This window comes from Chrysochloris asiatica, unplaced genomic scaffold (genome assembly GCF_000296735.1).
Source record: "Chrysochloris asiatica unplaced genomic scaffold, ChrAsi1.0 scaffold00046, whole genome shotgun sequence".
NCBI lineage: Eukaryota > Metazoa > Chordata > Mammalia > Afrosoricida > Chrysochloridae > Chrysochloris > Chrysochloris asiatica.
This window is the reverse complement of record NW_006408564.1, coordinates 17,857,085-17,880,330: the sequence shown is the minus strand read 5'-3', so window position 1 is coordinate 17,880,330 and position 23,246 is coordinate 17,857,085. Positions and strand designations below refer to the sequence as shown.

The 23,246-nt window shown below is 45.6% G+C and overlaps 1 protein-coding gene across 1 annotated transcript in view; it reads left to right on the top strand.

Annotated features, from left to right (window-relative positions):
• Positions 1-23,246, top strand: part of PRICKLE2 (prickle homolog 2 (Drosophila)) — a 131,702-nt gene that overhangs the window by 65,811 nt on the left and 42,645 nt on the right. The window contains exons 5-6 of the mRNA XM_006862108.1: positions 2,868-3,054; positions 9,364-10,236. Coding sequence (XP_006862170.1) covers positions 2,868-3,054; positions 9,364-10,236 — 1,060 coding nt within the window. The remainder of the gene's footprint in view (positions 1-2,867; positions 3,055-9,363; positions 10,237-23,246) is intronic.

Here is a 23,246-nt window from a genome sequence, read left to right as displayed (position 1 = left end):
TCCTTATTTTTCTCAACTCCATTGTAAAGTGTTTTGAAACATTTTATAATCAGTTTTCTGAATTCTTTCTCAGGTATCTCCAAGGCCTGCCCTCCTTCCAGCATGGAGAGAAGGTCTGTTTCTGGTTCATTTGTCTCAGATATTTTATCTCTTTTCTGGACATGTGCCGATATGGTCATCTGCTTTTGCTTCTTGGACATGTTTAATGCTTATCTGTGGCCCTAATAATTAATTATGTGTTTTGGTAATTTTTTATGTTTTCTGATTACCTCTAGGAAGATGTGATCAGGATGTGGTCTTTCCTTTTCACTCTCCTTATTGCTTACCTCAGAGTAACTTTTTTGGGCCTCACTTGGGCCTGGGCCTCGGCGGTGGGCCGTTTGGGCTTCGGGCATGTAGATTGAGCCTAGGGCAGGCGGTTTGGGCCTCTGGGGACCTGGGCATCAGTGACCGGGCTGCAGGAGGGTTGGGCCTCGGGCGAGTGGTTTTGGCCTTGGACTAGTGGTTTTGGCCTCAGGCTGGTGGTTTGGGCCTCAGGGGCCTGGGTATCAACAGCTGGGCATCGGGCGGCTTGGGCCTCAGTGGGCAGGTTGTGCAGATTGGGCCTCGGGGGGCCTGTGCCTCAGGGACCGGGCTGAGGGCGGTTTGGGTCTCAGGGGCACTGGGCCTTGGCGACTGGGCTACGCGGCGGGTTGGGCCTCCAGGGCCCTGGGCCTCAGTAACCTGGCTACGCGAGGGTTGGGCCTTGGGGGCCCTGGACCTCAGTGGCGACCGTGCTATGGACCGCCTGGTCCGTGAGGTGGGTATGCAATTTTAGGCCTTGGTTGGGCCTGGGCCTTTGTGACCAGTCTCTGAGCAGGTTGGGCCTCAGTGCAGGCCTTGGCCTCAGTGGGAGTGTCTGGGCCTTGGGAGGGCCTTGGCCTCAGTTGGTGGGCCTGTGCCTTGGGTGTTCCTGAGCCTCGGCGGCTTGGCAGAGGGCTGGTCTAGGCTGGGGCAGTAGAGGGCTGTGGGTCATGGCTGCAGGGAGTTAGTGTCCGTATTTGATGACCTAAAAAATGCCTCTCTTAGTCTCTCTGTGCCGTGTGTACCCCGAATTTCCTGATATCCGCACCGATATCCCTCTCTATTTGTTCGGCTTTTTTAGTTTATGCTTCCTTTTCTCATTAAATGCAGCCTTCTAAGTTGGGTTGCTCTAGCCCTGCATTCCAAGGTCTGCAGTGGGCAGAGGCACTCGCCGGCGCGGGCTCAGAAGTAGAAGCCACGTGCAGACAGGCAAAAGCTCTAAATGCCTGTACTTCCTCAGCCATTTGATCTTTTAAAAAAACGAGTTCAGAATGTTGAAACATAAGATCTTATGTTTGTTCAAAGGCTGTGTCTGCTAGACAGAGGTTTCTTATGTGCGATTCCGCCTCTTTTCCCCGAGACTGCCCTATCTGAGCTGCCTGGTCAGGGAAGTGCCGGAAGTCCTCCTTGGGTAGTATTTTTATCATTGAGTTACGAGTTTAAATATTCTGGATATTAGCCCCATGTGATAGAGTTCTGGTGTGACCCCATGGGTTAATGTGCTGGGCTGCAAGGTCAGTTTGAACTTCAAGGTTATCTCCTCATAAACCCTGTACAAGGTCGCTATGACTCAGCATCAACTCAAGGCCACTTAACAACAACAGCAACAGTCCCTTCTGATAATCATGATTTGCCAATTTTTCCCATTCTGTGGATTGTATTTTTCACTTTCTTTGCTAGTATCTTTGAAATACAAAAGTTTCTAATTCTGATGTTTTTCTTTAGTTACTTTTGCTTTAGTATTCTACCTAAAAGCCCAATACAGGGTCACTGACTTCATGGCATTTAACAATAACCCTCTAAGGTTATGGAGATATACACCTCTGTTTTCTTCTAAGAGTTTAATAGTGTTAGTTTTATACTTTGGTCTTTGATCTATTTTGACTTAATTCCTTCAAACAGGGTGAGGTCGGGATCAAAGTTCATTCTTTCTGTGTGGGTATCCAGTTGCCCCGGAACCATTTATCAAAAGGATTCTTCTTTCTCTGTTGAATGATCTTGGTGCCCTTTTTGGAAATCAAGTGGCCCTAAACCTACAAGTGTATTTTTTAGACTCTTTTCCAACTTGACTGATCGATATGCCCATGTTCTTATAGGCTAGTGCCACACTGTCTTGATTACTGTAGCTTTGTCATATTTTGAAAAAAATTAATACAAAAATCTCCATTCTCAGGGACCAGAATGCAAATACTTCTGAAAGCTTACCCCATATTGTAAATGAAGGTAATCCATTTTAAGGCAAGAAGGAATAGTGAGGAATCTGGCAAAGTAGAGGAATGCCAGCCCCTCTGGAAGCGACAACTAACTCTCTTCTCAGGTCCAGTGTGGCTTTACCCCGCAGGAATGTGTACTGAGCATTGCCCAGTGTTACAGTTTTACAAAAAAAAAAAACCCAGGACTCCATGTGTTTATATGAAATGTCCCTATTTCTTAAATATTGTGTATAGACCAAATGAAACAGATGTGTTTGTGTATGTCTAATGTGCCATGGGCTCTCAGTTTGTGGTGAGACTCTTCTGTGGAGTAGGAAATTCCTCAGGCTTTGGAAATGTGGTTAAATTCATCCCTGGCCAGGTCAGAGACTAGGTTTAATTGTTCTCTAGGTGCATCCTTATTTGGGAGCAGATATAAATATAGAATTAACATACACATGTATTATTGTCTTGTAATTCATAGGCTGGACCTGCTTTCTCACTCTTTGAATTTGGTTGGGGGAGGGAGGGGTGCCTTAGCTTTTCATCTTTAAAAAGTATGTTCTCATGGCTGGGTGTCCAGCACTGACGTTTTGGCTTTTCCATCTCCAGATCATCTTTGCAGATGAATGCACAGAAGCTGAGGGGCGCCATTGGCACATGAAACATTTCTGCTGCTTCGAGTGTGAGACGGTGCTGGGCGGCCAGCGTTACATCATGAAGGAAGGACGGCCTTACTGTTGCCACTGCTTCGAGTCCCTGTACGCAGAATACTGTGACACCTGTGCCCAGCACATAGGTGAGGAGGCAGTGCTCGGAACCCAGCTTGGCCCTACTCTGTGTTGATTTCTGTTGTATCTAGAATAATTACAACACCTTTGTTTGTAAATGATAGAATCCTACTTTATGCTAGCTTAAATAGAAAAGAGAATTTCTTGGCTAATGTTCCAGGGAGTACACTAACTTCAGGTAAGGATGGATCAAGGGTTCAAACGAAAGCCTATTTTTTTTTCCTCTGTGCCTCACTTGAGTTCTGATGTGGCACTGTAGGGTAAGTTTTGGACTGCCAACCACAGGTTGGTGGTTCAAACCACCCACCACTCCTTGAAATACCCATACAGAGTCACTAAGAGTTGGAACCAATTCGATGGCACTTCATAGTAACAACAGTCTCACAAGAGAGATGTCATCCCTCTTCCAGAGTCCAATTCATTCCCTCCAAATAAGGAATCCTACTTGGCCCTGTTTCAGTCATATTCCCAACCCTGGAAGCAAAATCCATCTTATTACTGTTCTTCCTGAGTCCTGGGCCCACCACCAAGGTGATGTGAAGGTGCAATGTGAGGACAGCCCCATGTCCAGGGGAGGGAGGGAGGGAAAGCCTCAGAGGGCTAATCCAGAAAGAAACTATGTCCTTCCCAGCTTCCTTGGAACAAAATTGAGAGTCAGCTCAGGGAGGAAGCAAAGCAAAGCTCTTGGTGGGGATGGTTATAGTATGTCCTGAGTTTCAAAAGCCCAACTTACAAACAGCTCTTACTTGCTGTTTAATGTGATATAAATTAGCCCTCATTTGAAACAATTGAGCTAACCCCTACTCATAACAAATGTTTCATCACCATCACCATCATTTGCTGCAAGTGTAGCTTTTAAAATGAGTCTTTTCTTGAGCAAAAGTGAGGCTTGATAAAAACCATTGCATCTGTTCGAACTTACCTACAAATTCCACTTAAAGACACGCTCAGGAATTGATCTCATTTGTAACCTGGGCTGCCTGTAGTCAAGGAAACCAACTGGTTTCCAGCAAGCATGTTATTAAAAACAAAGAAAAAATCAGGAAAGGCTGATCCAGCTCCAGTTTAGTCCAAATTCAGATCAAAAGAATCTCAAATAGCTCATAAGCTATTGTTGTTTGTTAAAGTACCGCCAAGCTGGTTCTGACTCATAGCAACCCTGTATAGAATTTCCAAGGAGTGGCTGGTGGGTTTGTACTGCCGACTTTGAAGTGCTTCTCTTACATGCCATACCAGGACTCCATAAGCTATAAATTCCCTGAAATAAGTGAGAGATCTGAGATGGTGAAAATCATTTTCCCTTTGCAAATAACGAATTTGTTTAACTCTTCAATGCTGCCCAGGCAGTACTGTGCTGTGGTTTGTACATTGCACTTGCCTTTTCTTAACACCTTGGGAATGAACTGCCCTCTAAGAAAAGGCAGTGGACAAATGTCAGTGTGACTATCAGCACCAGCCTCCCTTGTCTTGTGCAGTTGGAGGAAGTCTGTTCTGAAGGTACAAGCTTCTGACCTACAGTGAGGAGATTTTTTCGGGAGTGCAGTGGCTCTGTAGGATAAGCACTGGACTGTGAACCACAAGATCAGTGATTTAAGCCCACCAGCCACTCCATGGGAGAAATACAAGGCAGTCTGTTCCCACAAAGATTTACAGCCTCAGAAACCAGATATGAGTCAGAACCAACTCGATGGCACTTAACAACAACAAAAGCGATTTTTTTTGTTAGTGAAAAAAGGAAGTGGTCCATCTGAAATAATGTATTTAGATGAAAATTAGCTCGTACTTTGAGAACTTTGTTGTTGTTGTTAAGTGCTATGGAGTCGATTCCGACTCATAGTGACCCTGCCCAGGGTTTCCCTGGCTGTAAATCTTTGTTGTTGTTGTTGTTGTTGTTGTTGTTAAGTGCCGTGGAGTCGGTTCCGACTCATAGCGACCCTGCACAGGGTTTCCGAGGCTGTAAATCTTTAGGGGAGCAGAATGCCTCATCAGTCTCACGCGGAACCGCTGGTAGTTTCGAACTGCTGACCTTGCGGTTCACAGCCCGATTCGTAACCACTATGCTACCAGAGCTCCTTTTGAGAACTTTATAAGCTGATAAAACAACCACAGCTTTGTGCACAAGCCATCTACTTGTGGTATTTGTCATTGGCTTTTCTGATCTGGAGTCCTGGGGTCAGGACCAGGAAGGAATAAGTGCTGTTATGAAGACCTTTGTCCAGCTGCTTTCCATTCCAGGGTTTGGGTGACACACTCGCCCCCCTAAAGTCTTCACCCTCTCACAGCCTGATGCCTTAGCGATGCACTCAGGGTTTTCTTTTCTCTTAAGACCAAGGCAGAGCCAGAAAAACAGACCACCTTTCTTTTATGTTAAGAGTTAGGAAATAGAGCTCTCCTTCTTGAGAGGTGGCTGGCCATGTGCAGAAGGGAAGGGATGAGATGGTGTCAGGGAAAACGGATCCAATCTGGTTCACATGTGGATTCTGAGACTGTAAGTCAGTGGTTGCTCCTGAGAGAGGGACTGATGGTACAGGAGACTTACCTACAGCGACAGTGCCCCTTCCCTTCAGTCTTATTGCTTTCTGCCCCTTTCTGGGGAAGTTTAAAAGCTGTTCCAAGAGTTGCCACTTAGAATTTTTATTCAGTGACTTGGGAGAGACCAGATTCATATACCTGAAAAGCTCTTTCTGTTTTATTCTCTTTCCTTCTTCCTTTAGTCATTTATTTTAGTAGCTAGTGGGTAGCCATTTTTGGATCCCTGGTGATATAACATATAAGTGCTCGACTGCTAACCCAAAGGGCTGACAGTTCAAGCCCACCTAGGAGCTCCACTGGAGAAACACCAGGCAGTCTGCTTTCATAAAGATTACCACCTAAGAGACCCTGTGCCGCAGCTTCACCCTGTCCTCTAGGGTCTCTGTGATTTGGAATTCATTTGATGTCCCCCAACAGCAATAAGATTTACTGGCTCCCTGCTTCTCCTTTCCTTAAAAGGCATTGGTTTTGCCTGGAAAGGAAGTGAAGCCTCCATGGTCTGCAGTATCTTCATTGCTGTCATTGGAATGCTGTCCCGAATCCCCACCCCCATCCCTTTTCTGTAAAACGTAATTTTCTTGTGACAGCAAAAGGGAACGTTCTGTGTATTATACTTTCCACCGTTGCTGAGTGCTCTAACGCTGGCCATACTGTACAAACAGTCCATATTTATACAGCCACTCAGCGCAGATTCTGCATCAGGCCGCCGTTGCTAGGGCAACGGTGCTTTTGCCTGCACACGGCCGAGTAAACAGTCCTATAAACAGATTGAGGCTGTAGCAGCAGTAGACACACACACTCTCAGAGAAGTGCTTAAAGGGCTTAGAGAGGGAATAAGAAAGGAACGCTTAGATGTTGAACGGCAGAGCCCTTTTCCAGATGTTTAGAGTTCAGGAGCAGTTCAGAGGACCATCTGACATCGCTGATGTTTATCCCGGACCATGCTCCACTGCCTACTGGGCAGCTTTATAACATGACTCCCCTTCTCTCCGCCGACCCAGCCTTCCTTCCAGGAGGCCCCCTCCCCAGAAACTAGGCCCCTCTTCAGCGTCTGAACATGCTTCCTTGCAGAAGCAGAAGCAGCTGGTGGAGGACAGGCCATAAGAGCTATGTTTCCTGTTCGTCTGAGAGGGTGGAATAAGGCCCCAGCTTCCTGTATGTTATATGGAGTAGGAGCTCACCACAGAGCAGCCAGGGACAACAGCTCAGACTCTCTAGACTCTTGGCATGTGACAAGAAATGGAAAGGAGGGCAGAGCATCTGAGCTAGCCTCAGAGTTCTTCTTTGAGGTAGATCCTGGCAAAGAAGGAGAAAGGAAAAATAAAAGAACCACAGATTTAAGCACTTAGGCATAGCCACTCCTTGAATCCTTGCAGTAACTCTGTGCGGTGAGTAATATGATTAACCCCATTTTTCTGCTGAGGAAACTGAGGCATGGAGATATGAAACAACTGGTCTAGGGTTACACGGCTAGAACGACGCAAGCACACTAGACAAAGTTGTAGCAGCTGGCATGGGACAGAGCTGGGACTTGAACTTGCGTTTGGCTGACTCTTGAAGTCTCCCTTGTAACTATTGCAGAAGCCTGTTCGTTCTGTTGTAGGCTCCTGCTTCCTCCCAGCAGAGTGGCCAAAAGGGTTGATCACTCACAAGTCTGGGTTAGCTGGATTTTAGCCTTGCCCCAGCCCTTTCTCACTCTACCTGGAAAGACAGGTGCTGGAATGGAAAGCAGCTAACGCACACAGTGTCCTTCTCATCTTGGGATGGCCCAGGTGGTTGCTCCTGCCCCTCTGATACCCACCCCCCCCCCTCCGGTAGCACAGTCGCCAGCTCCCATCTGCTAACCAAAAGGTCGGTATTCAAACCCACAAGCTGCTCCATGGGAGAAAGATGGGAAAGTCTGTTGCCGTAAAGATTACATACAGACTTGGAAACCCTAAGGGGCATCTCTTCTCTGTACCAGTGGTTGCTATGAGTCAGAATAGACTCGATGGCAGCAGGTTTGATTTGGATTTTTAGGGACTCAAACAGACTCCCTTAAGATTGGAAAAGAAATAACAGGATAATTTGCCTGACTTCTCTCTTCCCTTGAGCTCCAGCTACGTAAGTGTAAACAGGTGGATGACCAGGGTAAGAGAAAAATTAGGTGTTTAAAAGTCCAGGCTCAGTCACCGCAGGTGATATTCATGTTAGTGCTACCTTTCTGGAAAGACCTGTCTCATTTACGGTGCAGGAGTCTTTGAGAAAGCCCCCTTCCACCCTATACTGTTTGCTTGGGGCTGAATTCTCAGGCACAGAGTGTTTAAATCATGGAGCCCATCATCCTCCAGCTTTCATTCCACCAGCTTAGCAACTACAGTACAAAGAGAGTCTCTGTGTGTCAGTAGCTAGCACAGGTCCCAGGGGACTCTTTTCATTGGTCCAGTGTAGGTCACATGTCTAATCCTGAAGCAGTCCCTGGGGTTCCTGGCTGTAAGGTGGGTCCAGTGGAGCCTCACCTATAGCCAGAAGAGCCGGAAGAGGTGATAGGAAGGAGAACAGCAGGGACTCGGAGGGGTCTCATGATGTTGCCTTTGATGAGACTGTGCAAACCAACCTCAGGAAGGAAAATGTTTCTCCCACTTCTAATGAAGTTAAGCAAAGGGCATACATGCTTACAGAGGAGCAATATTTTTGACAAACACATCTAAATGTTCCTGATCAAGAGCTAAAATCCAAAATTTCTATTGTCACTGAGCTGAGACAGTGAATTTCCCATTGAAATGATATAGGAAGGACTTAGGAAAAAATTCTGTTACCTTTCAATTCCATTTCTCCACCATCTCCTTGAAGTTTCCTTGTGGATTAGTGATTGAAATTCAACTCTCCATCCAGTCAACATATGAGAAGCCCCTAGGGTCAGAAAATATTACAGAACTGCAATGACCCTGAACTCATAGAACTTCAGGTTTAGTGGAGAAGATAAATGATTAAGTCCATTCGCATAGTGGTACGAAGTCAAATGGTGTTAAAATTGTGAAGAAAAATGCAGCAGGAAAGGGAGGTGGTGGTGGTGGTGATGGTTGTTAGGTCCCATCGAGTCAGTTCTAACGGATAGCAATCCCTATGTACAACAACAAAGCCCCGCGGTCCTGCGCCATCCTCACAATCGCTGCTCACAACCTATGGTTGTGGCCACTGTGCCCATCCATCTCATTGAGGGTCTTCCTCTTCTTCACTGCTTTTCCACTTTACCAAACGTGATGTCCTTCTCCAGGGACTGGTGGAGAACACACTTTACACAAGGTGGGGAGCAAGACTTCTCCAAGAGGATATTTGAATAAAACACCTCAAAGACGAAAACAGTTGTCAGAGCTGTGGTTAGGAGCAAGATTGTCTCTGCTTCTTAGTTTTAGGACCTTAGGCATATGGTAATAGTAGTAGAAACCTACTTTCTACAGTTGAGGAATTACATTTCCATATATAAAGCCCTTAAGAAGTATTTGATTATATGTATGTGTCATTACTGCTTAATGTGAGAATCATGTCCCTGGCAGAAAGAGTCCCAGACTGGGCATTATGATCTAGATTCTCCGTGCTCAGAGCAAGTAAGTTCAGAAGGAGACGACAGGTAGGGCAAGGGGCAAGGGGGCTGCCGTAGTTGGACCAGGATGCCATTTGCATTGTGGCCTGATCCTTAATTTACAGACAATTGGTTCTACCTGGAGTGCGAGCCCAACCATGGCTCTGTGTGTTGGGTTGTAGTGAAGGACTCTGAGCCTCTCCCATTTCTGTTTTCCCCCCAGGAATCGACCAAGGTCAGATGACTTACGATGGCCAGCACTGGCATGCCACTGAGACCTGTTTCTGCTGTGCTCACTGCAAAAAATCCCTCCTGGGGCGGCCGTTCCTCCCAAAGCAGGGCCAGATCTTTTGTTCTCGAGCCTGCAGCGCTGGCGAAGACCCCAATGGCTCTGACTCGTCTGATTCAGCCTTTCAGAACGCCAGGGCCAAGGAGTCCCGGCGCAGCGCCAAAATCGGCAAGAACAAGGGCAAGACCGAGGAGCCTGTGCTGACCCAGCACAACCAGTTGCAGGTGAGCTCCAACCTGCTGTCGGCTGATGTGGACCCCCTGTCGATGCAGATGGACCTGCTCAGCCTGTCCAGCCAGACGCCCAGCCTCAACCGGGACCCCATCTGGAGGAGCCGGGATGAACCCTATCATTATGGGAACAAGATGGAGCAGAGTCAGTCCCAGAGTCCTTTGCAACTCCTCAGCCAGTGCAACATCAGAACTTCCTACAGCCCAGGAGGGCAAGGGGCTGGGGCACAGCCTGACATGTGGGGCAAGCACTTCGGCAACCCCAAAAGGAGCTCATCGCTGGCTATGAAGGGGCACGGGGGCAGCTTTATCAAGGAATGCCGTGAAGATTATTACCCGGCTAGGCTGAGATCCCAAGAGAGCTACAGTGACATGTCAAGTCAGAGCTTTAGTGAAACCCGAGGCAGCATCCAGGTCCCCAAATACGAGGAGGAAGAGGAGGAGGACGGGGGCATGTCCACTCAGCAGTGTCGGACCCGTCATCCCATCAGTTCCCTGAAATACACTGAGGACATGATGCCCACTGAGCAGACCCCTCGGGGTTCCATGGAATCGCTGGCCCTGTCTAATGCAACAGGTAGGTTCTGCTCACCTGGAAAACGGGTAACAAGAGGGGTTCTGTAGACACTGACACTGGGCCTCAGAGTTGTTGTTTGGGTCCTGCCAGGTGCTTTCCTCCAATAGGCTGCTGAGCAAAGTGAATCCAGGTTTCTAATAACTTTGGTCTTTGATGCTTAGTCAACAGGTCTTTGGATGCTTCTGGTTTACTAAGGACTTGTTCCCAGGACAGAGGGAGTGAGGGAAGGGAAAGATGCCTCAGCTGGAGTCTGCTTTTAGTCTGATTCCACAGCAGGTGCTGACGGATGAACTGCATCCCCGAGTTAGCTCCTTTTTTCCCCCAATTTAAAACATGTCATTTGTTAGAGTTTAGTATATTTACAGAGCACCTTGGCTTCATATGATAAGCAATGGACTGGGAACCACAAGGTCCGAGCCCACCAGCCATACAAGGGAGACAGATTTCTGAGTTAGCGCCTTCTTGAGACAAAGGAATTGACCTTTTGTATGATTGTGTCAGTCCATCATTGGCTTTGGCCTGCTGGCAGAATGAGTATGGGCTGAAGGTATGGTTGTAGGCATGGTACAAAGCAGCTTCTGTCCTCCAGAGGCCACGTTGAGGAGAAGGGCCAGCTGTGAACTGGCAGCAGATTTCACAACACTTGGGTTATAAGTATCTGTCTGGGGACTGGCCGGGACACCAAAAGCATTCACTGCAGCTGCCAAGGCTGTCCTGGACCCCACTGTCTTACCAGGGAGTGGGTTTGAATGTGCAAGTAAAGACGTAACAAATAGACAATAGGGTAGGCAAACAGGAGTGAAGAGAGAAAGCCAATCCCTCACATGCTGTCTCTAATCAAGTTGTCTGGTTGGTTTGCATGAACGCCAAGTTCTAAAGCTAGTGGTATTCAGAGGGATCAAGGCTAGCCTGTGAATTGTTGCTCAGTTAAATACTGAGAGTGTTCAGAAACCCTTGGATCCATTTTCCATTGCTGGGGCTTCTCACTGTATGTGCGGTGGTCTCGTCTCATGGATCAGGGTAGAGACTAGTCAGGGGCATATAGAATACATGTGGTAAGCCCAAGAACGGTGCTCAGTAGGTGTGTGCGTCAGTCCACACAGGAATGGAAATGGAAACAAAATGACCTTCATCACCAGTGGCTTGAGAAATACTGCTGTAAGACATCTGAGTATGATGCTGTTTGTCACCATCAGTTCAGCTCAGACTTGGGGTGACCTTGTGTATAACAAAAGGGAACATCGAGTCCCGCACCATCTTCACAAGCATTGACATGTTTGAGCTTGTTGCAGCTCTTGTTCATAGCTTCCTGCCTAGGGGGCTCATCATCCAGCACTCACTCAGACATTCAATGGTGAATGTTCAGCACTAGTCCGTCTTAGTTAGGAATCTCCACTGAAACCTGCCCACTGTGAGAGACCCTACTGGTATTTGAAATACCAATGACATGCTTCTCACATCATCGGACATGCAAGCCAACACAGTACAACAAACTTACAGACTGTTGGTGGTATCCATGTCGTTGCTGTTGTGAAGTACCGTTGAGTCGATTCCGACCCATAGTGACCCTGTATAGGGTTTCCAAGGAGGATCTGGTGAGCTTTGAACCGCCAACCTTGCAGTTCAAACGACTTTGCAGTCTGATGCATTAACACGCAGTGTCACACAAACCAGGATTCCAATGGTATCGATAGATACCTTAATTGTAATGAAAACACAAACCTCCACAGTGCAACAGACAGACAAGATAGTGGGCACTGGTATGTTGTTGTTTAGTGCCATCAAGTCAATTCCGACTCATAGAAGCTGGTAGATTTGAACCTCTGACTTTGCAGTTCAGAGTGCCCTTACGATCTAGTGCTTATCCTACAGCACCACACCACATCTGCCCCTAAATGGGTCAGTACACCCCAGTACACCAGGGGTGGTTGTTGTTGTTAAGGGCCTTCCAGTCAGTTCTGACTCATTATGACTCTGTATAGGGTTTCCAAGGAGTGACTGGTGGGTTTGAACCTCTTACCTTGTGTTCAAACTGACCCTGTGGTCCAGTGCTGTGTCCCCCTTCTGGGAGAGTAGGCTCTAGGGGGAGACTGATAATCAGGTGCATGTGTGCCCCATCTGACAGTGAAAGCTGCTGCCAACTCCCCCTGATTCCTGCCCCATGCAGAGAATTTACCCAACTAACACTTAGGGTGCTCTTACCAAGCACTGTTACCAAACAGTGCCAAGGGTGCATCGTTCCCAGTACTTCATAAATATTAGTTCATTTAATGCAATCATCCAAACCCTATGAGGGAGGTATACTATTTTGATTCTCTTTCCAGAATTAAGAAACTAAGACAAAGAGAGGTCAAGGGGCTTACTCAAGGTCACCCAACTTTTAAGTGACAAAGGATTTGAACCCATGCCTATGCCTCCAGAATGATGTTTTTAACCACACCTGGTTGCCTGCCTAATATGAGGTCTGCATTGTCATATTGTGTCATTGTTTGTGAAAAGTTAAAAATGTGGATTGTTCTTGTGCTTTCTATTAAGGGTTCTGTTCAACCAGTGAACCCCAGTTCTGAGTTATAGGATGTATACAGAAAGTGCATGTTAGCTTTTATGGCCTGTTCAAATGTTTTCACATCTGTGTTCCCCTTTGTCCCAGAGACACAGGACCTGTGTTTCAGATGAAAAAAATGAGGCCTCAGTGACTAAGCACCCAGCCTGATGTCATAGAAGTGAGCAATTAGTGCAGAGTGATGTCTGCCTGGCATCCTGCCCAATGTGTGTTGTTCTCGAAAGATTTATGTGCTATCGTTATTTAAGAAGCCAAGAGATAAATGTGTCATATGGCCTCTAAGGCCAAATTTCTCAAAGCTAGACCACCTGCATTAAAACCACTGGGGCACTTGACGAACATACAGACCCCCTGAGACTCCCCAACATCCACTGCATCAGGCACTCAGGAGCCTGGACCCAGGAATTTGCATACTAACCAGTTTCTTGCTAAGGCTGCTTCACACCAGTATCTGAGGACAGTGGCTTCTGCGTTTGCCTGGTGTGGCTCTGTGATCTACTCACTGTAACTCCTGATGCCATCAGAACTGCTGGGGTTCCAGGATGCTAGAGCAGCCAAGTTAGAAAGCCTGACCAGTCTCCCCACCTAAGGAAGAAGTCCTGAGAAATTATCCCCCTAAATTTTTAAATGAAATAATATTTTATTGTGTTTAAGGTGCAGGTTTACTTAGGAAATTGTTTCCATTTTAATAATTTCTATGCATATGATTCAGTAATATTGGTTAAATTTTTCCTACTGTGCCATCATTCTCATGCATTCTTTTCTGGTTGTATCTTTTCCAGGACTCTAGTTTCCCTGTCCCCTTGTCTTCTCTCTTTAGTGTAATTTTTCACCATTTGTTCCCCTTTAAATGATTTTTTAAAGGGATTCAATATTCACAGGTGATCCACACCCATTGCCATAGAGTCCATTCCAAGTCATACATCCCTATCCTCTTCATTTTCTGAGCCACTCTATCATTTAAGTAAAAGACAACCTAAGGTGTCCCTGATTTTTTATGAATCCTTCAGCAAAACAACAAGTGCCCCTCTGGCTCTGAGATTTTCGAAGGCAACCATAAAACATGTCTGACAAAAACTGACAAAAAATAAAAGTTTCTCAGATCAACACAGTAGCTACTAGCCCCAGTTAATTAAAACTAAATGAGATTAACATTTCAGTTCCTCATTTGTAGTAGCCACATTTCAAGTGCTCAGTAGCACTGGACTGATTTAATTCACTTAATTTAAATTTCATCCATCACGTGTGGCCAGCAGCTACCCTGTTAGGCAGCACAATTAAGGGACTAGAGCTATTAGAATGGGCAGGCTACCAACTCAGTCCTCTCACTTTGGAAATTTTCATATGAGCATTAAAGGCATTTTATCATTCAGGCCTGAAGAAGTTGCTTAAATTCCCTAAGATTACATTTCTTCGCTGATGGAATGTGTTAAATAATCATACTTCCTTTGTAGGATTTATGTAAAACTTAAATGATAATGCATTTACATTACTACAGTCCCTGAAACATACCAACCCAAAAAACAAACCCATTTGCCATTGCACCAATTCTATGTCATGGTTACAGAGTAAAAGTACTCCATAGGATTTTCTTGGCTCTGGTCTTTGTGGAAGTAGATCACCAGGCCTTTCTTCCACTGCACCTCTGGGTAAATTTGAACCTCCAGTCTTTAGGTTTGTAGAGAAGCACTAACCATTGCCACCACCCAGGAACCTCTTCTTGACTTATATATGTTGTTATTGTGTGCTGTCGAGGTCATTTCTAATGGCACACAGCAACATATGGATGCCCAACATATCTCTCTGTCTTACAGCGATTCTATTGGACAGAGTAGAGCTGCCTCATAGGGCTATCATCTTTATGGAAGCAAATTTTTCAGTTCTTATCTCCTCCAAAGTCACTGATAGTTTGTAGTCAATGGTGGGTTCAAACCGCTGACCTTTTGGTTAGCACCTCAGCTTCCTTAATGGTTTCCTGATACCATTATTATTATTATCAATATTGCTATTATGACCTTATATAGGGTTTCCAAGTTGTGGCTGGTGAGCTTGAACCACCGACTTTGTGGTTCAAATGACTTTGCAGTCCAGCTCATTAATCCACAGTACCACACCAGGACTTCTTTATTAGTAGTTGCTGTTGTTAAGTACCGTGGAGTCAGTTCCGACTCATAGTGAACCCTGCACAGGGTTTCTGAGGCTGCAAATCTTTACAGGAATAGAAAGCCTCATCTTTCTCCCATGGAGCAGCTGGTAGTTTCGAACTGCTGACCTTGAAGTTAGCAGCCCAATTCGTAACCACTACGCTACCAGAGCTCCTTATTATTAGCAGCAGTCATATTATAATCTCCATTGTCATTTCTTCCTCCTCTCAAGCACACTCATTCATAGTCTTCTTGGCTTCTTTATATAGTTTTTGTTGTTGTTGTTTTAAGTTTTTATTGTGAACGGGGTGAAATTTTACAGGACAGATTATCAGTTTTACATTCAACAAATCATATCCTGTTTCATTACAATGGTTGTAATCCCCTCCATGTACCATCACTTAACAGTATTTCTCTCTATTCATTTTAGCTCTTTTTTTTTAAAACAAAACAAAACACTCAGGCATCTATAATAATTTAAATCGCCAAAGGGCACATTCTGGAAACCTGCCTCCTGGCCAGCAGCTCTCAGTCTCTCTCTTCCCATGAATCTAGAGTCCTCAGCTGCTCCCTCTCTCCATGTCCTCATCTCTGCCTCTATCTCTGGTGTTGCTGCTTCTCTGGATAAGGTTCTGCATTCCACTCATGCTCTTCTCCCTTGATGGTCCTAGGGTCCTCTGTTCCTGGACTGTAAGATTAATTACTCCCCTCTTTTTGTTATAGAACTTCTATCTTTAAAGTTGTTACAGTCACAATTAGTCATGATAACAATTGCTCACTATTGAATCATAAGAATCTTATCCCCATCTGCTTTCACCAGACCCGTCTAGACAAGATGAAAACTATTCAGTGGGGATTCTACCTTCCCCTGCACATTCTTAAACTAAACTCCCTCTTGAAAACGTGTAAGCCAGTCACTTTGTGCCTTTATCACCCCCTCATTTTAGGTAGCCAATGTCTTAAGTTGCCTGTCCCTATCTACCCTATATAAGGAGCTCTGGTAGCGTAGTGATTAGGAATCGGGCTGCGAACCTTAAGGTCAGTGGTTTGAAACTACCAGCCGCTCCACGGGAGAAAGATGAGGCTTTCTACTCCTGTAAAGATTTACACCCTCGGAAACCCTGTTAAGGGTTGCTATGGGTCGGAACCAACTCGACGGCACTTAACAACAACAACAACTCTACCCTATATACAGAGGGGATAGGATTGATACTTGATATGAAGACTCCTTCCTTCTCAGTTGGTAATTTGAGTTTCTACATCTGTAAGTATAGGACAAGTTCATCAAATTTACCCTCATTTCCTTTATAAAAAATTATTGTTGTTTTATCTTCCTCTGGTCGAGTTCTGATTATCGAGGCTAGGTCACATGGGTACTATCTGCAAGTTTGGGTGTTCTTGTGTGTCTCCCTTCACTTCATATCCTCTGGATGTTTCACTCTCAGCTTAAGCCCTCTGTGGCTATGTCCTTGTCCGTGGGCTGAAATGTCCTCAGGTGTCACCGCACTTTGGACCAACCAGCCATTCCTCTTCTCTTTCCCATCTCCAGATCAACGGGAGTGTATGGACTGTAGTTGAACTCAGCCCATTTCTTCATTGCTGCCTTTCCCCCTCTTCCACTCACCAGTAGACCAATGTAGTCACCAGTAAGCTTACATGCCTGCTCATGTGTTCCCTTTGAGTTTCAGTCTTAGAGAGGGGTCCTTATATAATTTTGATGGCTTCTACCCACCAGATGCTCCTTGGAAACCCTCTACAGGGTCTCTAGGGAACGGGCTTGACGGCACTTAACAACAACAACACTGACTTTCCCCAGCATTCACCAGTTGAGCTGGTTAGCATTTTGGAGTTTTAAAAATGCTTCTGTGTACTCCCTACCAGCATGAGAGGAGACTGAGAAACCGGGAATAAAGGAAATCCATTTTGCACCCTTGTTTCTGTGGACTTGTCAGACACGACAGTGTGGAAGAAAGATTGTAGCAGATATTCTAAGCACAGCTTGTCATTCGTCATTAAAGCAGACTCTAAATAGCCTTTCACTTCCTACGCCACACACACACACACACACACACACGGGATGTGATGTTGACTTGATTTTGAGAGTCAGTCTTTTTGCTGCCCACCCTTGCTATTACCTTTGAATTTTGGTTTAAAACTCTGTAGTCTTTTGAGAAGCCAAAGTTCTATACTGTCTGTGTGTTTTTAAATCCTAGAATCACAGACAATGAGTAACTGGGATGTGTCACAAAAGGCTTAGTCAAACACCTAAAGCCTTTGTCAGATGCCAGATTTTGAGAGAATGGATTTTTTTTCTTCTATGGCCAGTAACTTAACGTTATTGAATAAATCTGTAGTGTTCAGTCTGACATGAAGCTGAATCTTCTTGTGTGCAGTCATTTTCCTTAGACCAGACCTGGAAAAACAGATAGCTCCCAAGGCTGGCCAGCCCCAGATCTGGGCTTTGGCACCTCCCAGTTTGTTTGAGAACTGGGAATGTATGCAGTCCATCCCTAATGCTCACGTAGTGAGTCAGGTGGGCTCCCTCCTTTTGCAGGGACGCAGTATGAGACTTGTGCTCTAACCCAGCCTTTCCCTAAATGAGCCTTAGCAGCATCTAGCAGCTTGAATGATAAGAGGATTAGAAATAGTAACAATGGCAGCATCAATGACTGACATGACTGTGTTGATTCTGTCCTGGCTACAATTCTAAGTACTTGATAGGAACGAACTTATTTAATCCTCACAACAACCTCTAGAGGTGGGTACAATTGGTATTTCCATTGTACAGATGGCATAGGGAGGCCTGGGAGAAGCTAAGGAGCCCCAAACCTTACAGCTCAAAGGTGCAGGAGCCGATCTCCAAGTTGGGCATACTAGCATCAGAGTCTGTGTCCTTAACTAGGACACCATGGCAGAATTAAAGGATAAAGATCCTGCTGAGACTGAAAATGACTTGTCTGTGGAGTCCCGGTGGGGTTCTGTAAGATAAGCACTGGACCATAATGTTGGTTTGAACCGCAAGGTTGGCAGTTTAAACTCACTCTCCAATCCTTGGAAACCCTATACAGGGTCACTGTGAGTCGGAATCTACTCAAGGGCACTTAATTAACAACAACAACAGCATGCTGCTAAGTAAGACATGACATGCTAAGGACTTCATGGAAAATACCTCTTTATCTCTTACAGCAACCCTCTAAAATAATCTTCTAAGATGAGTCTGGTACACACATTTTGCAGATAAGAAAACTAAGGTCTATATTAATTGTGACCATCCCCATGGTCACCACCAGCATCTGACAAATTGCAAAGCCCATGCTCTGAACTTCTCGATGTACCTCCTCACCAGAAAAGCCATGATCACTATCAGGAGATTTGCACATTCCCAGCCAGCTCACTGGTGTGTCTGTTTGACTCTGACAGGGCTACAGTGAAGCCTGCGAATACAAATGTAAAGTGAAGGCCAAACAACAAAAGGCAAAGTTGCAGTCCAAGGCGATGTAGCAGGGCCAGAGCTAGGAAGGACAAGTGAGCTGGGGAGATGAACCCCAGGTGCAGATTGCCCAGGAATTGGTGCCCAGGCAGGAGGTACCATGGGTGTTGCTACAAATTAAGTTCACAGTTCAAATTCCACACTGGAACCAGTTGAATGGTAGAGTTGGAATTGGAACTGGTTGCGTCAAGCTAGGTACACCCCACCCAGCATCTGGGGACTGTGTGAGATGGTCTCCAGGGAAGAACCTGGTGTGGAATGAGACTGGGGCCATGGTTATTCCTTGGGAATCAGCAGGATTCTGTAAGGGGTGGTTACACCTGTAAGAGCTGCGACCTATCAGAAGGGAATACCAGTTGTGGATGGGAAAGAGGGAAATGAACAATGATTTCTGTTCATCCATTCAGCAGATGGGATTGGAGAGCCTCTGCTGTGAGGAAGATCATGGGTTGAAGGCCAGTCTGTCCCAGGGTTGGAAACTTGACATTGCAGTTTAATAGCTGTGTGAACTTGGCTAACTGGCTTAGCTATTCTGTAGCTCAGTGTCCTCATCTTAAGAAATGAGATGACAATAGTGCCCTTAACCTTAGAAGGTTGTTATGAGGATTAAGTGAGTCATTGCTTGTAAAGAATGTGGAACCGAGACTGACACCCTGTAAGTGCTCTATGAATATTAGCTGTGATTGGTATTAGCAGGTGCTAACTCCTGAGCTAGGTGCTAGGTTTACAGTGCTGAGCCAAACCTGGCTTGGGCCTTGCCCTCTTGCCCTTTATATTTTAGTGAAGTTGTTTAACAGTAAATGGAACCCTGATAGTGCAGTGGGTTAACCATTGGACTGTTTATGAAAAGGTCGGCAGTTTGAGCCCACCAGCTGCTCCACGGGGAAAGAAAATAGGTCATCTGCCTGGGTAAAGGTTGACACTTCAGAAGAGTTCTGCTCTGTCGTGTAGGGCTACTCGGCATCAGAATCCACTGGATGGCAGTGGGTTAACCAGTTCTAGAGTATAAAAGTGCCTCCGTGGCAAGCATGGAGAATGTACAAAGGGGTGTGGCAGATCAAGACGGTCAGAGAGTGCATTGCTGAAGAAATGATGCTTGAGAGAGAAAACAAAGCACGTGCCAGGCAGTGAGACCAGTATGTGGGCACGACCTGGTGAGTGTGAAATGCTGAAAGAAGGCCCCGTGATGGGTAGAGCAAAGAGGATAATGAGGCTGGGAAGAGGCCAGGGTCAGGTGGCACTAAGACTTTTAGGATATATTAAGAGTTTTGGTCTTTCTACTAAGGGTAAAAAGAACCCTACTTCATGGCGGATAAGCACTTATAGCTGTTAAAGGAAATGTCAGTGGTTTGAATGTATCATCTGCTCTATGGGAGAAAGATCTGACAGATAGAAGTCTGCTTCTACAAAGATTGTTGTTGTTGTTAAGTGCTGTCAAGTTGGTTTCGACCCATAGCGATCCTGTATAGGGTTTCCAAGGAGTTGCTGGTGAGCTTGATCCGTCAACCTTGTGGTTCAAACCGACTTTGCAGTCCAGCGCATTAACCCACAGCGCCATCCCAGGACTCCTAAGATTAACCCCTGTTAATTTTCATCAAACTCATTGCTGTTGAGTCGATTCTGAGTTACAGGAACCCCGTAGGACAAAGTAGAACTGCCCCAACTGGGTTTCCAAAACGGTAAATTTTTATAGCAACAGACCGCTACATCTTTCTCCCAAGGAGCAAGCTGATGGATTCAAACTGTCAACCTTTCCATTAGCAGCCAAGCACTTTAGCCATTGTACCACCAGGGCTCCTCTGAAGAGGTTATCATCTTGGAAACCCTGTGGAGCAATTCTTTTCTGTTCTAGGCGTATAGGGGAGCTGTGACTCAGAATCTACTTAGGGCAACGAGTTTGACTAAGGGCAATAGAAAACCATTGACGTGTTAGTTCGTTCAAGCAGGGAGGAGGTGACATGCATTTGAAGAAGCTGGCTCTGGCTGCTGGGTGGGGACTTGGTTGGATGAGGGCCAGGGGTGTTTAGACCAGCAAGAACTGGAACTTCTAAGAAGGGAATATAAGATCTGGACTGTCATTATGAAGCAGTCCGGGCAAGAGATTAAAGTGGCAGCACCCAAGATGTAAGCAGGGAAACCTCTGAAAAAGGAGGATGAACAGCATCTTCACTTAGCAGAGGAAATTGCCAAAGATGTGCAGAGCCCCTAGGGAAAGGCACTGGGAGACGGAGGATTTTAGATTTGAAACCTGGAAATGGAGACGACTTTGCCTATTCTGTGATTTTTTAACTGAAGCTAGCAAGCAGCATGTGCTTATGCATGCACACACACCCCAGCTGAAAGTGTAGATGTGGCCTGGATATGGAAAAGACCAGGTCAGAAACACATCAGGAATACAAGCCTGAAAGGGCTTACCGCCATCTGTGATCAGTGTTGAATATCTGCGCCCTTAACACGCATCACCTACACACCCTGGCAAAGGAAACTCAGTTGTGCAATACCGAGACATATTGATTGCTAAGAGGTAATTTTCCAACGTAGCTGGCAAACTGAAAAAGATCTGAAGCAACAACTGAAACAGCTCACATTACCAAGAATATCTGAGCTGTTGCTTTTATAATGCTTGTAATGCAAAACATTTCTATATTTAATTTGGAGAAAGAACACGTCTCTTGTTCTTTCTTCTGCATAGCTTGGGCAGCCATCCTTTAATCCAATTCCTTTATTTAAATAATTGGATAAAAGCTCCTAAGCAGCTGGCGCCTGGTTATTTGAATGGCCACACCTTAGACATGCTTATGAGTGTTCTAGCCCAGATCTTTCTGTTCATTGTCTTTGCTGGGGAAGGTGTGTGGTCCAGTCTGGAATTATATATTTGGAAACCTAGACCTTACCTTGAGTCTTATCAGTTCATCCCTGGGCCAGTCTGGGAAAAACTTGGAAAATACATAGAGATTGTCTTTGTTCGTTGGTGTTAGGAAACTCTTTTGTTTACATTTATCTAACTCTTACTTGGCATCTAAGTAACCAAGATGGTTGGTTGGTTGGTTGGTTGGTTGGTTGTTGGTTTTTCGTATCAAGTAACTGAAAAATTCACAGATATTTGTCTTCAAACACAGCTGGATTTAGGGGCCTAATGATGTTATCAGAACTCTTGTTTCTTTCCATCTCCTAGTTCTTATTTCCTCTACTTTGGCTTCATCCTCAAGCATGTTCATCCTAGGGGTAGCAAAGATGACCGCCAGTGGCTCCAGGCTAAAACTTATCAGGTTCATCCAGTACAGGAGAGAGAGAACTGCTGTTTCTCAGTATTGTTATTTTGTGTCATCAAGGTACTTCCAATCCATAGCAACCCTGTATAAGGTTTCCAAGGCTGTAAATCTCACGAGAAGAAAGTCTCGTCTTTTTTCTGTGGAGTTGCTGATGGACTTAAACGGCCAACCCTACAGTTAACAGCCCAATGTACAACCCAGAATGTCACTAAAAGTCTCAGAAGTGAGTCTCGTTTGTCTGACTTGGGTCACCTCACAATTCCTGAAATAAGCTAGGGGAAACAAATTGCTCTAATTGTTGAGGTGTGAGTCACATGCCCATCCCTGGAGCCAGGTGATGGAGTTTAACCCATCAAAACCACAGTGATTGAGAATGGGCATGGGAGAGAATCAAAGGGAAATCAATGTACCTCTTCTAAGAGAAGTGGGATGTGTGCTTCAGGGAGGTACAAACCACCTCATCTGCTTTGAGCTGTAAGTATGTCATTCACCTGCAGCTGACCCCTGATCAGGAGCCTTCCTTCAGAATGCTGTCTAGTGCATCCAGAATGTGACATCTAATTTCCCTTTTGTATTCTAACCAAGGGTTTTCTGAGTGATGATTTGAATGCAAAGGTTTTAGGCCAAGAAGGAGCTATATGGAAGGCTAGGGCAGCTAGATGGAATGCTGTCCAAGCCCCACCAAGTATAAGGTTAGGACTGTGACTGAGGGGTCCCTTTGCACTGCCCATTGAATGATGATTTCTCTGCTCCACAAGGAACTTGTGCGCTTCTGGCTGGCTTTGCCTGGCTCGGGGCATCACCTGGTTCACAGACTAGCGGCCAGATGAAAACCGTGGAAGTCTCAGCTTGTCCCATGTCTTTTTTCTGTGTCTGTTTACTCAGATCCAGGTGGGGCAGGGGAGTAACAGAGAGGCAGAGCTGGCTTAGAGTGACCCAGGCCCCCCTATTTCATGTCATGGTTTGATTGCCATTTTACGGGCCCAAGGAAATTTTTCCAGTGACTTGGTTTTTGATAACCACTCAGGAGACTTATTTATAACCTCCTTGGGCGTGGGCAGTCATCTATGCCCAGAGTAAGTAACCATGGCTGCTGACAGGAGAGAAAATATTGCTGATTTTATTCATTTTATTACGGAAAAAGCAACACTGGAAAAATGCTCCCATGGTCGGGGGATGGGGGAACACTTCAGTCTGGTACAAAGTTTCATACAGTAAATGTTTAAAGAACAGTGTACGTTTCTCTTGGAAGTTTTTAATCTGTCTCACAAAAGGAAATGAAAGTGTTCTTGTCCACTTAGATATGAATCAGTTTGAACCTCATGGTGGGTGGTTCAGGCTCACCAGCTACTCCTGGGAAACCCTATACAGTGTCACTATGGGTTGGCACCAACTTGATGGCACTTAACAACAGTGTATATATATATAGAGAGAGAGAGAGAGCGCACGAGAGAGAGAGAGAGAGCGAGCAAGCGAGCGTAGTGGTTACGAGTTGGGCTGCGAACCGCAAGGTCAGCAGTTCGAAACTACCAGCTATTTCA